Raw genomic sequence first — 15179 nt, 5'->3', positions numbered from 1 at the left:
AGTGAAAGTGTGACTATAAGAATATATTTGCTTAAAAATAGTTTGAAAAAAATTATTCCAATAACCTCTATCTGTGAACACAGAACCTTCAAACAGTGTCATCTTGACACCATACCCACCTCTCGCTGTTTCCTCTCCTCTTCTTTGCGTCTCTCCTCATACAACTTGACCTTTTCCCGGGGGTTGAGATCATGGACTGAGGGTGGGCGTCGCCGTCTCGGTGAGCTTGGGCTTTGCTGTCTCATTGGTGTCCCACTGTAGGAGTTCGGCATCATACGACTGCCAGGTTTCGACATTCGATTAGCATAGATATTTTTCATCTCCAATTCCTTTACTTTTTCCTGGAAACATAATAGGAAATTAGATAGAGCGATACTTATCTTTAACTCGTTCACCCCTTAAATATCATAATGAACTTTTCCATCCTTTGAATTGGAAGAGCTCAAATGTGACTTCAGGGGTAAATGAGTTAAACATGCCAACTGTATACAAATATTTGTCAGATGATAGGCTGTCAGTCACAAATTTTATGTCAAAGTCTTTCTTTAGAATAAAACTGGAAACAGCTAATCAGATAAAACATCAATGGTTAATAGAATATTTACCAGGCTATCCATCCTATAAATTCACTTCATAACATCTGAATGCAAATGCTACACATGTATTTGCTGTATTACTTTGGTTATTTGAAACTACACCCATATGGTGATTTTTCCATTACACAAAGATGAATATCTCAAACCGAACAGATTAGAAATAGATGAAAAAAGCTCAATTGGGATCTTCAATTATTCATATACATGTATATTTATATATCGTTAAAAAACCAGGCCATACATCTATGGACTGGATAACGTTTGACCTCTGACCCCTTTTCCTGACATTGACTTCTAGAGACCCTTAATTGTTACATGACATGCTCACAGTATGGTCCATAATTATGGGTAACTTGAAGATTTCATTTCGTTTTAAACTTCACACATAGTGCAATGCGTGGACTTTAAACTATGTGTGATTTATCAAATATGTTAGTTTAAAACAAAATGAAATCTTCAAGCTATCAAAAAATTTCGGTCGTACAGAATGTTAGTGGATGCACCCATGTAAAAACAGAAGGACAGATGGACGAACAAGGTGACTGCTATACAGGTAATTACTTTGAAAATAGAAATGATGAGCAACAACACCACTGAATCCGGTTCAAAATGTAATGTTTGACTTACATCCTACTTACTGACATGTTGCGGCCAAAGGGAGGCCTTCTTCAGAGCACACAAAAAACTTTTTCACCCGGCCGAAACATGTCCGCACGTAGGATGTAAGTCAAACATTACATTTTGTACCGGATTCAGTAGTGTTGTTGCTCTTCATTTCTACTTTCATTTGCTCTGCTTTCTCTGATGAGCACTGTTGAATACCATTAAGGTATCCACCCCAGGATCCCTACCGCCGCTATGGAACTGACTTCCTTGCAGGAACGTTGGGTCACAACCCCCCAGTTGTAGGTAATGACTTTGTTAGGGTTTACATACCTTTAGCTGTCTTTCTAGCCTTTCATTTTCCTCTCTCAGGGTTTCCATTTGTTTCTTTGTATCTCGGGTCCTTGCCATTTCAATGCCAAGTTCATGGCGATGGTTTTTTGATAAATGGGTGACATGTCTTTCTAAATCCTGAAAATAAACATCATTGATTAGTCTAAGGTAAATTGGACATAGATTTATTGAATCATCTTTGATGTATTTAATTTGTTTACATGATAATCGCTACCTAAATATCCTGTACTATGCAGTTATATTACGAGAGCCATTTTTCTTAGGTTTAAATTCATGAGGAGTCTAGATTGCAAATTTTGATATTTCAAGCATGTCTGTTCGGACACATTCCAATAAACCATCTAGCTATGCCCTTGTTGATTTCATTGAATTCAAAGCAGATCCTGCTTAGTACAATACATTTTCCATATACCAATTTTTTTCTATAGCTACAAAAGTATGAATAATTATGTTACACCAAACATGTATAACCACCTATAAAATGTGGATTTGGATTTTGGGCGAAAGTATAAAGTACATGTTGATTTGACCTTTGATAAGATAGTCTAGTATGGAGTATGGTTTTACCATTGAAGGACCTTTAATTTGAAGCGATCGAGCCGTATTATTATTTGCATCATGTGACCAATGATGTAAAGTGTGATGGTCCCTAAAACTTAACAACTGCCATATTCTTTTAACTTTGACTTCCTCTATCTAATTATGTTCAGCTTAATTTGTCACTACTTTTCATTGCTTTTGATCAATTGAAACACTTTCATCATATTTACCATGCATACACATCCTCTAATAAGCCTGTGGAGCCAATAATATAATTTCTAACGAAAATAGAAGGGTGGGCGTATTACAGGACATTAAAACAGCACTTGTTGGCATTTCATATTCTGAATACAATAGATATGGGTGGGCTTATTATCAGGTATGGGCTTATTGCTAGATGATTATGATACTTTCTACAAGTGTTCAAAATTAAGATCAATAAATAGCTATATAATATGAGTAGAAGATCTCTGGGAGTTTTCAAAGACAAACCTGTATTTTTGTGGCAAGTGGCACATTTGACAAACACTCATTTTACCTTCAGAATGCCTACACTAGATATATATTCAAAAGAAACTCCATGCAGATATTTCCAGGAATACATATACATATTACTGGCTGATGGGTCTGCCCCTGTCACCGTGGATTAGGTTTAAAATTCAAGTAATTATATAGCTTTCTACAGAAACACAACTAAAATGGAGTATTGCTAATCCAGCTACCTTTGTTCTCAGTAAAAGTGACTGGATTGTGAGTTCTGGACCACTAGGACAATATTGTATCGAAAAGGGCCAAATCTGTCCTTTAGAATACTCAAACTACATAAATGGAATGATCAGATTAGTGGTGGTTGGATGAGTGAGATTCAACAGTACTGTTTATATTACTTATTAATGTTTATATTACTTATTAATATAGCTGCAATGTCTGTTGGAGCACTTTTCCTTGACGCTGGTTTGCAGAAATGTGTCCTAATGCAAGTAACAAAGTTCCAGCTAAACTGCCTGCTATATATATCTGTAACTGTTTCCATAAAATTCTGATTTGGATCTACTTAAAATGAATATTTCATGTACCGCTGACAACATCAGTATTTATTACAACATATAATTTCTTCTTTTGTCCAGAGTTTAGTCTACACAGCCATCAACACTTCAGTCAGAATCTTCATTCCAATACCCTGACTTTGTATGACTGAAACCTATTTATCATTATGGATATCAGCCCCCATTAATTTATGTATAATATACATAGTGTTATTGGGCTTCCATTGATTTTCCAGACTCAGAACATCTAAACTCCCCAGAGGATGGTTGTCTGTTACCATAGCGTAAATAAAGTCAGGTAACCAACAGATTTTATCACCATATACTGGGATTGTCGGTCATAAACTGCCTCTATCTTTCCTGAATACAACTAGGTGTTCCTTGTAATTGTAGCATTAAAATTATGTTATCTTACTTGAAAGAGAATTTACAATGAACTGGTGAGGAATGCAACATTCATTCATTTTGTATTGATTCAGGGTCACTAAAGAACAAGGTTGGTCAAAAAAGAATTAGGCCCGAAAATAAAATAAGACCTTTCTGTAAACAGAAAATATAATTATCCACCACTTCAAAGAAAGAAATATGTCTTGAAATGACAAACGTCATCAGCATTCCAAAGGTCACCTAAATATCAGAATTGATAACAAGTATTGAAAATTTTACATTCAAATACGGTACATTTTTTTTTAAAAATTGGAACATGTCTATGATACATCTAGATAAATAAACACCTAAAAGAAACTGGATTTGTCAGAAAGATATCTAAGTATGGTTGTGTAATCCGATATTTAATATTTACGGCATTAAATGGAAATTAGCTATTTTTGCTCAGTTCCAGAATTGTCTCCCTTGATCAAAATATTTATGCAGTTTTCATCGATGTCTTTTCATTTTAAAATTGTTTTAAATCAAAACTGCACTATTATAGAAACATCTAAACATATTTGACCTTTTTAGAAATACGATACTCTGGTGTCATCTTTAATAATAAGGATAGACAGATTTATATTGTTTTCTGCCTGAACAAGACAGGGAGGGGTATGTTCCTTTGCAAAAAAAATCAATTAAATAATAATTTGATCATAAGCATAAGATTTCACAAAGGAAGATACTATTACAAAGCCTAACTAAAACATGGACAGGCCAACAAGGACCCTTTAATGTGTCGGACCACATATCATCTGTGATCACAGAGCAGAAGCCCAGCAATCCTTGTGTATGTAATCTGAACAAAATTATAGCAGCAGAGCAGAAGTTATAACCCAAAGGTCTCTGAAGCCAATCGGATGCCATTGTGGCCATCTTGGTTTATGGGATCATGATGATGTTTCTACTCAACATAAACCTATCCACTAGGTACCATGCATTTACCAACAAGAGCGAACAAAATCACATCAGTTAACCTTATAAAAGTTAGCTATTTAATGTGACTATGTCTGAACCAATAGATGGTGGCCATTTGGATTTCAGGATCTAGGAAATACTGTGTCATTAACATAAGATATCTATATGTACTATTTACAATCAACGTGAACCCTGAGTCAGAAAGGGCAGTCAAATGTACTTTTCACAGTACATGTATCAGTGACATTGACCTTGACCTGTGCCCATCTTGATGGACAGACAGACTGACAAATGGCTGGATTGATGGACACCATCAGTGTTCTCCCCAGATTTTTTTTGATGCACTATGGTTTTCTTCAACCCTTCCATCACAGCACGGCGCTGTCGACCATTCTACCGCGTCGCAATCGATCTATCTATCTATGGTCCATGAATACTGCTTGCATCTGCATCTCTGATGCAGAGCCTTAATAAAAAGTTACCACTTAGTTTGAACACTTTCTATTTGCAGCAATTGGTCAATTTTTACTGCAAGTCATAACATAGTGAAAAGCTGCAACATTATATTTGAAATGACTGTAAAAGTGCTCTGTTATAGATAACTTAATAGTCCAGAAAAAATATCTACCCAGCACTAATAGAAAAAGAATCTAAGACCTTTTACCTTAATCTTTACTTCCTTTTCCTCAATGTCAATCTCTGCCTTCTTTACTTTGGTTTGAAGATCATCCCTTTCCATTAAATCGTTTTCGTCCACTAATCTTTTATATTTTTTCACTTTATTTTTCACTTTTTCAAGTTCATCCTCGGCATCTCGAAGATATCTGTCTGTTCTGTCATATTTGTCTTTTGTTTTCTTTAACTGTTCTCGCATTGTCCGAGTTTCATTATTGTGTCTTTGCATAATCTGAGGCAAGTCACTCTCCCGTTCATCAAATCTATTCAGTGCCTTTTCCTGTCTATACTGAGTCTTCTTTAACAATTTATTTTCCTCCCTTAAGTCTTCTATTTGTTTGACAAGGTCCTCCATATTATTTCTTAGCTCGTTGATTCGGAGTTTACGTGCGGACAAGACACGCTGTACAACGGGGTCGACCCTTGGTGTCACCTGACTGGTTGACCGCTGTTTGCCCCGCCCCTTTCCCCGGCCCTTACCGCGGCTGTCATCCTTCTTCGGGGCTGACAAAGAAAAAAAATGTCAATCATTTATTTGTCAACAAACTATAGCATTAAAGCTGATATATATATACAAGTGGAATGACAAAACATAGTTAAAGAGAAATTGTCCATGGAAATTGTCTCATGGGCATAAAACATTACCAAAAGTTTGCGCAGCAACCAAAACTTTCGGACCTAAATATGGTTTGTCATTTATTTCCTACCTTTAAAGAAATCTGCGAGGTGTCTGATATAAGACACTGCGTACAGTTGGCAAGAATACATCAACTTTCAGAGCAGGTACTGAATCAAAATATCTGACGGCAAATACATTCACTAACTAATCTGCCAAAATCAACAGAGAAGCAATAAAACAATTACCTATCTAGCAAGAATTCACATAAAAATAACATATTTATAAGTTGATGCTTTTATTGGAAACTATGATCATAATTTAAGGCAGATTTCAAAAACTTCACCTAAATAAACATCATAGCAATCTTTGACATACCTCAAAGATAAATATCAATTGAACTTAATTTGTTTTACAAAAATCTTGAAACAATATTTTCTTGTCAACTTATATTAATCACTCCTGTTGGAAAATGGAGTACCAAGAAAAAACTCCATGTGGTTGGGAAGGTTAACCCATACCTTCCACAACCAATCAGAGAATAAAACCCCAGCTGTCTTGGTGAAAGCCAAGTGTGCTAACCACTATGCCATCCAACTACCTTATGGTATACGGACAAAGTACCAGATATACTGATGATACACACGTTGTATTCATTATTGAATTAAGAATGGAAGAAGTAGGTGTTTTGATAATTAATAACAACTATCACCTAGATGTCTTCTAGGCAGTGATTAAATCAATATCATTTCTCGTAACAGTTGTTCTTTAGTTCGTCCTGGCGTTCCCCAGTCTCACTACAGACATCAGCTAAAAGTATTGAATTTTGTTAATTATGTCAATGGGATTGCCTGGTACATTCTGCTACACTCTACTCAATATTGTTTTATTTACCATATATCCTACGTTACAGTATAACATCAACCCATCTGTACATGGGGTACTGATTACAACTGATATATCAATGTGCTTTCATTTGGTTTGAAACTGGAATCAAATTGTTCAAATCTAGAAATATGATAATTCAAATATCTGTATAATCTACAAAAGCATATATACAATATATGTGTATTGCTCACAGGATATTAATATTGATATTGCAAAATATTTCAATTTCATGTAATTTCGCAAATAAGTCTCTAGTGATGAACCCCATGGTTAATGACCCATTGACCAATTCTCCTGGAATGGGGTCAGTTCTTATAATATGATCTTGTTTATCTCTTCAATCCAAGCAATTGTGTATTTAAGGTGGGAATCTCAACTGTTTCTACTGTATGTTATAGCCCAGACACCAGTGTCCATCACTATACTGGATTAACAGATACTACCAACTTTTGTCAAAATCCCTGCAACAGTTCTAGAGGAAAAGTTTTTTACAGAAGAAACGACCAATCCCATACCATGCCATAAGCTCAAATGGCCCTTCAGGTCAGGTGAGCTAAAATCCAGGGCCCATCTGTTCAAAAGGTGATTAGCTTTATCAGTGATTAGTGCCAATATTTTTTTCCTTTAAAATGCAACAATTAATTGAGATTAAATTTTCCAAGTAGCAAATAGTTACGTAGAGTAAAATTACACGCAAAATTTATTAGTTTTATCCTAGGATATTGATCAAATTATAAGACGTTGTGAAATGCCGTTAAACAGTGAATAAAATAATCACCTTTTGAATAACTTGGCCGAGCAGATGGTTCGTTGATGTTGTGAATCAATAGACATATTAAAACATTGATAGAAGTATTAAGAGAATTGATGTATGTCTGTAAGGGTTTGTCCTGGCATTGTGTTGACTACGGGTACCGGTAACCTTGTACAGGTGTATATAAAACACTCTTCATTATCCAACTGATCTTGTTTGCCTGTTAAAACTTTGATGACCTAGCTACTAGACATGTACAGACTGTATAGGTAGAAAGATAGACCTGTAAACAATCTACATCCTATCCTTACAAAACTGTATGCTTAATTAAATAATTGATCACTGTCTAATTAAATGTAAATAATGGCAAAGCGCTTCCATCACCACTAGGTTACTTAAATAATAGATGACAAACAGGGCAGCCTTGCTGTATACCTATGGAAATTACAAACCAAAACATTGTCTATAGCACACTAGCTTATGTCAACATCAGGGTTTGTGTTATAGTGACACGATTATCTGTCAGGGAAATCTATACTCAGAGTGAAAAAGATCTGTATTACTCAATGAAAATCCATACCTTAGATTGTAACTTATTCAAATTGCTTATGTTAGACAGTAACTTTTAATTGATAACTTTGGCTGTATTAGGGTCAAATTAAAATAATGTTCCATAACAAAGTTTTTTAATGAGGCTTGTATTCTAACATTAGTGACACCACTGTTTGTCTCCCTGACAATATGATGCTAGTGTGACACTTCTGTAAGTGTTATGTTATTAAATACACCTAGATAAACAAATACTCCTCATTAACTTATCATTATAGATATAGAAACCTTAATCCTTGTAACCCTCCTTAGCAACAAACTGTCTCCAGTTGCACACCATGTAAATCTTAGATCAAACAAAACAGAATTGTATTGAAAAGTCATAGGATAGGATAGTGAAGAAATCTATGATCTATTTGGAATCCCGTTCTGTGAAAATGACGGTAGATAAATTAAAGGAACAGCTGTATGAATGCTCACCGTTTTGACGTCCCATCATAGCTGGCCGATCTGAACACTCCATGTACACTGGTATATGACCAAGACTTTAATGCTATAGTGTGTAACTTGCATCTTGTTCAAATATCTAATCTCAAATTTAACCATATACGATCCTTCATTGAAATATCACAATTAACACACACAACTGGTCGACCAGCACACAAATCTATTAATGGATGAAATGTCTTTTCCTCTTTTGCTGTAAAGCAGACTTTTTAAATGTCACAAAACTGAAAACTGGCCAAACTTTACCACAACTGTTCCTAGGATTTATATACAGTAGAGTTTGTGAACCGTTCTAATACAGTTCTGTTCAATATAAACTAGAAATGTAGGCTATGGGGTTTTATAGAAGATTGTATAAATGTAGGCTTGTTATAGATATATGGCTTAAAACCTACGGGAATCCTTCCCGTTACAAAGATCAATGTGTCCTACACGAAAAGGGATTATATATACATAAGACGATGTGGTCCTAACAGAAACGGGCTTGTTCCCTTATCCTCGATACACATTGTTGGGACTAGACGCCATAGATAAACTGTTTAAGGTACATTTAAAAGTCCTCATGTTCATAAAGGTTGATTAATCTTATAAAAGTTTGGCTCTGATCATTTTCACAGTTCACCTTAGAAGGAAACAACACGTCTGTGTACCTTGGCAGTTTATCTGTGTTGTAATTTTGCCCATCTTCTGATGTTTACCTAGCATTTATATACCTGTATGAGAGCTTGTATGCTTACTCGTAAATTTTTATATAGCATGATTTTTTCCCCCGTTTATGTGTAGTAGACAACTTATATTCAGAAAATAGCCTTATTCCGATTATATTATTCTAACAACCTCAATATTTCAATAAGTCAACTGGGTTCTATTTTTTTGTCACAGATACCAAGCACTATAATAGGTACAGGAGATCATTATTTTTATTTTATTTTTATGATCCAAAGCAGGGTTCACAGGAAAAAATATGCAGCTGGCCTATGTTTGGTTGTCTTCACTTGTATAAAGATGGATGCAGTAGAACGATTAATTTTCTTTAAACCATCATGTCTATCTACTATTCTAGCCATCAATACCTGTCTGGCGTTATAAGGACACTACTAACCAAGGTGTTGATCCCTAACTTTCCATCACTCCTTCAATGTCTCTGAGCATGCTATAGTATAGCGTGCTACAACCATACTGTATGACGAAGCTATTTCAGGATACAATAGAGGCTGACCTGACCAGACTCGGCCAATCCAGTACACAACACATGATTAGCCGACCCAGTTAATGAGCTAAGTACTAGGCGACTGTTTGAATTTTGAATTTTTATGGTTTCCATATTAAGATAGGATGGACACAGAAAGTCTTGTTCTGTTGATGAATTCATCAGTTGCTTCTACACATGCCAAGGTCCTGTGCCCATAACCTTCTAAATCCTGATTGTTAAATTCTAATCCTGTTCGTAAATGTCACATCAAGGAAGTTAAGACTTTTTAATTGAATTACAATTTGCTTTTAAAGATTACGTACGTGACTAGAAATCTGCCAAAGCCCCGGAATCAATATCCTCCACTAGAGTCTCGACTCATACTAAATTCATAACCTACCCTTGGGAATAGGTGGAATTATCCCTCTTTCTAATATTTCATAAATATGAATTGATATATCAGACACTACATATATATGTAAAGTTCTATAACACAGTCTGTTGAACTTAAAAATAAATATGTAAAATGGAGAAAATAGTTCCTTGTTTTCTCATGAGTACAATATAGGTTATCTGTAAGGCAAATGTGTAATTGGCAAATGTATAATCTCTGCATGATATATATATTACACTACACATGCAATAAACACAGCACAAATGTACATGTTCCCTATACAATGTATGGCAATAATATGTAGTACATTTCACAAAAAATTAACATGCAGGTGAAAAGCATGCTGGATTATTCCACAAAATAAAGCTTAATTATACATGAAACTTGTAATGGATATATGCCATTTGTAAACCATGTAGCTACCATCCAATGACGGACAAGAATACTGTAAGTCGCATGGCGTAAAATGCAACAGCTGTCGTGAAAATCAATGATACATAAGCGTAGTAATAAGTAACGGTACATTTTTTATAGGCCGCACACAGAACACGGACCCAGATTGGTTAAATCTGTTGTCCGAGATATTGTAAACCTTCTTAAATAGTACACATTTTATGGCTTTAAAAGCATGCCATGTAATTGAATATATAGATCTGTCTGTCTAGTTTCTGTGATAAAAACTTACCACTATAAGTGCAAAAGACAGTTTTGGTTAAAAAAATGCGGAATGACACAAATACACCATCCTCAGATCTAGATAAAACAGTCAACAGTAGAGACCTTAGCTAAACGGTTGGTGTTCATTTTTGGTTTGAAATAAATACTAAGACCCTAAGACCTTAGGTATACCACATGTCTAAAAGTCTGAGATTCTGAGAACGTGTGTCCATGGTAGACAGATACTTGTAAGTCTGCTGTTACCCATATTAATATTTTGAGTCAATGTTATATGCTACAAAGCAGTTTTAAAACAGAATTATCATCTTTGAAGTAAACAACATGTTAAAATCGAAAGGAAAAAATATGTCAAAATTATGTAAGTAAAAGTTTATTTAACAGCAAGATAACAGTTTTCTGAAAAGCTTCATCTGACGAATTCAATACAGATCTCCAGGTTAAGACATTATATATTCTAAATATGAATTTTACGCACATGTGATACCAATAACCATTCAGATACGTGGTAACTATTTCAGAGAAAAAACATTTCCTTAACACTCTTAGAAAAGTCTGTATTAAAAGAAGTATGTTGAATTTCAAAGGTGCCCCAGACCCTCCAGTATTTGTGTGACCTTTCCAATGTTATCAGATAGGAGTCCTAAAGAACATACCGGTACCATCTATATCACCGCTGCTAGATGTGACTGTGTTAAACATTAGTGCCTTATAGTTCTGACAAGCACAAATCATGCAGATGCAAGCAAATATGTACATACTTTTAATTATTCTAACCTGCACAGAGAGTTAGAAACATCACATGATGAAGTAAAATTTACAACTTTACATACATGTACCCAGGAAAGTTACTAAATTTGCAGCAAGTGATTGGAAAAACAACACAACCCCATGATACGATACTTACAAGCTTTTTTCCCTAAATAAACTTCTTCTGAAAATTTCAATTGCAACAAAAATTCATAAAAAAAACAAAAAATCAGGTTGAGAACAAAAGAAAACAAAAGAAACAGTCTATTACATATAAAAAAAGTAAAACATGATGGATACATATATACATGTATATATGTTTCAGGTACCTCGACCTACCCTAGTTTTTACCTCTGACCCTAACAATTTTATCTCGCTCAAATGCACTCCATCCAATGTTGGTATAGCTTGTTCACCGGATGTTACCAAACTGATGGACAAATAAACAAGGAGGCAACTACATATATATATATACCCTCTCTACTTCATAGTCAGGTATGAAAACCAATTCCATATTATTATTTAAAAGACATAAAATTATGTTTGGTTATTTTTGTAGTTTCTTGAATTACCTCCCCTCTAAAATATAATTAAAACATAAAATGAAAATTAATTCTGACCGTCAGACCTACCCTGTTTTACCTGAAACATACATGATTCTTTTGTTGGCCTAATACAAAACTATAATGAGGTCAAACACAAGGACAAACTTCTATTACAGTACTGATATATTTCACTAAATCAATGCAGAAAGAAAACGAAGGATTCTTGGCTAGGACTAATCTTGGTTTTATCTATAACATTTAAACAAATTAAAAATGTTAAATCAATAATACCTGTTGTTTTCCGAGCACGATTCAAAGATTGTGTGCGTCTTGCTGGTTTTTCATCTTCACTGTCGAATGAATCGTCGCTATAATCATAGTCATCGGTTTCTTTATCTGACGCCCGATAACTCATCTTGTTGATATCTTTACACAATATTCACTGTTAAGTTGTCTTTCTTTTCCACAATTTCCACACTTTCTTTCACATATCTTGTATTTAATGAAATCATCTGAAAAGAATTTAAAAAGACATTTTAATGAGTAAACTGGATTGTTCATTAATCAATAGAATGTCCATTAAATTTTTTTAATGGACTATAAAATAAAGTTTTGATGTAAATTATAAGATGGTTAAACTTAATTAAGCAAAGTATTACCTACTGTACATATTTTAAACATGGTATTACCCGTCAACTTTATAAACATGGTATTGTTATTAACATGGTAAATATTACCTGTTAGGCCAAAAAAAAGGTGTCTGTTTAGGGTTCCCGACCGACCCTAGCTTTTTACCCCCGACCCAAAACTTTTTGATGAAAAAACCCGCTGATTTTCGAATTTTAGAAGGTTCCTTGCCTTTCAAAATGGCTTCCAGCTCCGTGTTGGCACTAAATGTCATCATATGGAGCCCAATTTGCCTCCAAATGAACCTTGTTTATGTAATTCTTTGTTTTACATACAATAGTAGGGTCAAAATCACATGACCAAAAATATACAAAAAACAACAAAAAAACAACAACCTACCTACCCTAGTTTTTTGGCCCATGCAACCCTAAACAGACTATATATTTTTTTTGGCCTTATCAACAAGGACTAAGGTATTACTTGTTATAAAGTTTTATTAACTACATATTTTTACGTTGATAGTATCCCAGAAATCAAAATGAGCTAATGATTAAACAAATTTATAATAGTAGCTTTGGGTGATCAGTTTTTTTAGCACTTATCTGAAAATTGCCAAGTAAACCTCAGTGTACTTTACTTTGTTCTGAACATCAACAATGTTTAGTCTTCAATTCTACCAAGAAAATCAGTTTGCAATCCCTTTCAGTACTCTATAATTACAACTTTTTCAATCTGTTCTGTCATCATTGAACAAGGCCGCTATGTGACCAGTTTCTTTGCTTTTCTATTTATAGCATACATTGTATAAAGGAGGAAATGTAATGGGAGAAAATATTTACAAAATTATTTTCATGTTTGTTTCTGCAACTTTTTTTATCAACACAAAATGTTTTGCATAGGATATATCCTTACATTTACTAATAATAATAAAGAAGGAAAATCACAGAAAAACATATAAGAACACCATACATTTTGTGTTGCCAGTCCACATGATTTTGCTAAGCAGACACTGATGAAATGCTCCATAAAATATCATCAAAAAAAGTTACTTTTCCAGGTGTATTTTCCTTGTTTCCTAATCCAACAAAAAGTCATAGTAGAAAAGCTTTTCACATGCTTTTGAGTATAATCATTTTAATATACTTCTTCTGCTTCCTTTTCTTCAATATACTTGCATATGTTAACTAAATGTTAACTTTTACTTCCCAAAAAATGATAACATCAAAATATTTGTTGTATACATGTGCACAGTGATGCACAAAAGGCCCAGGGTACAGACACAGGTCATCTCACGATTCAAATCATGTATTAGCATTAACATGGCTGTTTGACAGAATTTCGGGAAAGCTTAATATGAGTCAAGAAGATATATGATTGTATCTGAATGCATACAACACTTTTTGGACAAGAAATAGTTTGTACAAGATAGGTGCAAAACAGAACTTTGCCTTTATCAACAGAAGTTTTTAAAATATGAATTGCCAACTGAAATTATAAACTACTATTGCAAAACCCTCTGATACAAGGATATAGTCACTATATTAACTTTAATCAGTACTAGCCTCAGCATTGTAAAATAAACTAATGATTTATATCATTATAATAATTGCAGACAGTTTCTGATAATACTTTATAGATGACCTACCTAAATGACAGTTTATCATGACAAGATTCAGTACCAAGATGGTAAGGTATATTCGTTGATGGTTGATGAATAAAAACACTTCCAACCTCTTCATCATATATATATGGTAATCAATACAAATTCTATTACTGCTGCATGTCCATAGTAAGGGATTGTTATTGAAACATGGTATAATACATAGCTATTCATAAAAATATTACATGATCATAACCTCTCAGTGTCGCTTTGCCATATATATGAGATTGTATTAAAAATTACCATTGGTAGATTTATTTGAATTGTGATAAAAATCTGTACCAAGAATCAGCACTTTAGTAGTATCAATAATAAATTATGAAGCAATTATCATATTGTCAAAGGTAACAACAGCAAACTAACTTCTATTTTCTGTTTACTTATACTGTACTAGTACTGTACAGCTACTGTAGCTACTGTAACACTCAGCACTGTAAATTACAATGCAATCTCCTGTTTCACATTCCTTCTCATATCACCCAACAACTCTTTTCTTTATAGTGATATAGTGATATAGTATAGTTCATTTTATTCTAAAGAACATTTATGTACTTGTCGTCTACGTGTCTATAATTATTACTATCTTTTTTGTATGATGTCCAAATAGATTTTACACAACTCAAAGGAAATGTTACTGCATTTTCAATGATCAACTGGTATTTATCCTATAATTTCGGCACATAGTAGTTGTCCATATACATACCAAATGCTTCTATGTTGTTAAAACTTCATCACTAAACATATTGTATATCCATCTATTGACGTTTACTTCCATGCTTTATGAAAATATGTACCCGGTGTGGATTTGTTTACCTGCCCAGCAACAAGAGAACGGATGTGTAAGAAAGTGTGACGTAAGCA

General features: G+C 34.1%; 1 protein-coding gene across 8 annotated transcripts in view; it reads right to left on the bottom strand.

Moving 5' to 3' along the window:
- LOC110459078 (lebercilin-like) overlaps positions 1 to 15170 on the bottom strand; it is a 28427-nt gene extending 13257 nt beyond the window's left edge. For 3 of the 8 annotated variants that reach the window (XM_021511156.1, XM_021511160.1, XM_021511159.1), the window contains exons 1-6: positions 15022 to 15170; positions 12323 to 12543; positions 11644 to 11670; positions 5151 to 5665; positions 1533 to 1670; positions 120 to 341 (exon numbers count right to left, since the gene is read on the bottom strand). In XM_021511156.1, the coding sequence (XP_021366831.1) occupies positions 120 to 341; positions 1533 to 1670; positions 5151 to 5665; positions 11644 to 11670; positions 12323 to 12446 (1026 nt within the window). In that variant the 5' untranslated portion in view covers positions 12447 to 12543; positions 15022 to 15170. The remainder of the gene's footprint in view (positions 1 to 119; positions 342 to 1532; positions 1671 to 5150; positions 5666 to 11643; positions 11671 to 12322; positions 12544 to 15021) is intronic. The other 5 variants (XM_021511161.1, XM_021511162.1, XM_021511163.1 and 2 more) reach the window with 3 other exon arrangements.
- Positions 15171 to 15179: the final 9 nt, after the last annotated feature.

The sequence above is a fragment of the Mizuhopecten yessoensis genome, unplaced genomic scaffold (genome assembly GCF_002113885.1).
Source record: "Mizuhopecten yessoensis strain PY_sf001 unplaced genomic scaffold, ASM211388v2 scaffold9963, whole genome shotgun sequence".
In the NCBI taxonomy this organism is placed as follows: domain Eukaryota; kingdom Metazoa; phylum Mollusca; class Bivalvia; order Pectinida; family Pectinidae; genus Mizuhopecten; species Mizuhopecten yessoensis.
The sequence above is the reverse complement of the archived record's forward strand: the minus strand, read 5'-3'. Positions and strand labels throughout refer to the sequence as shown.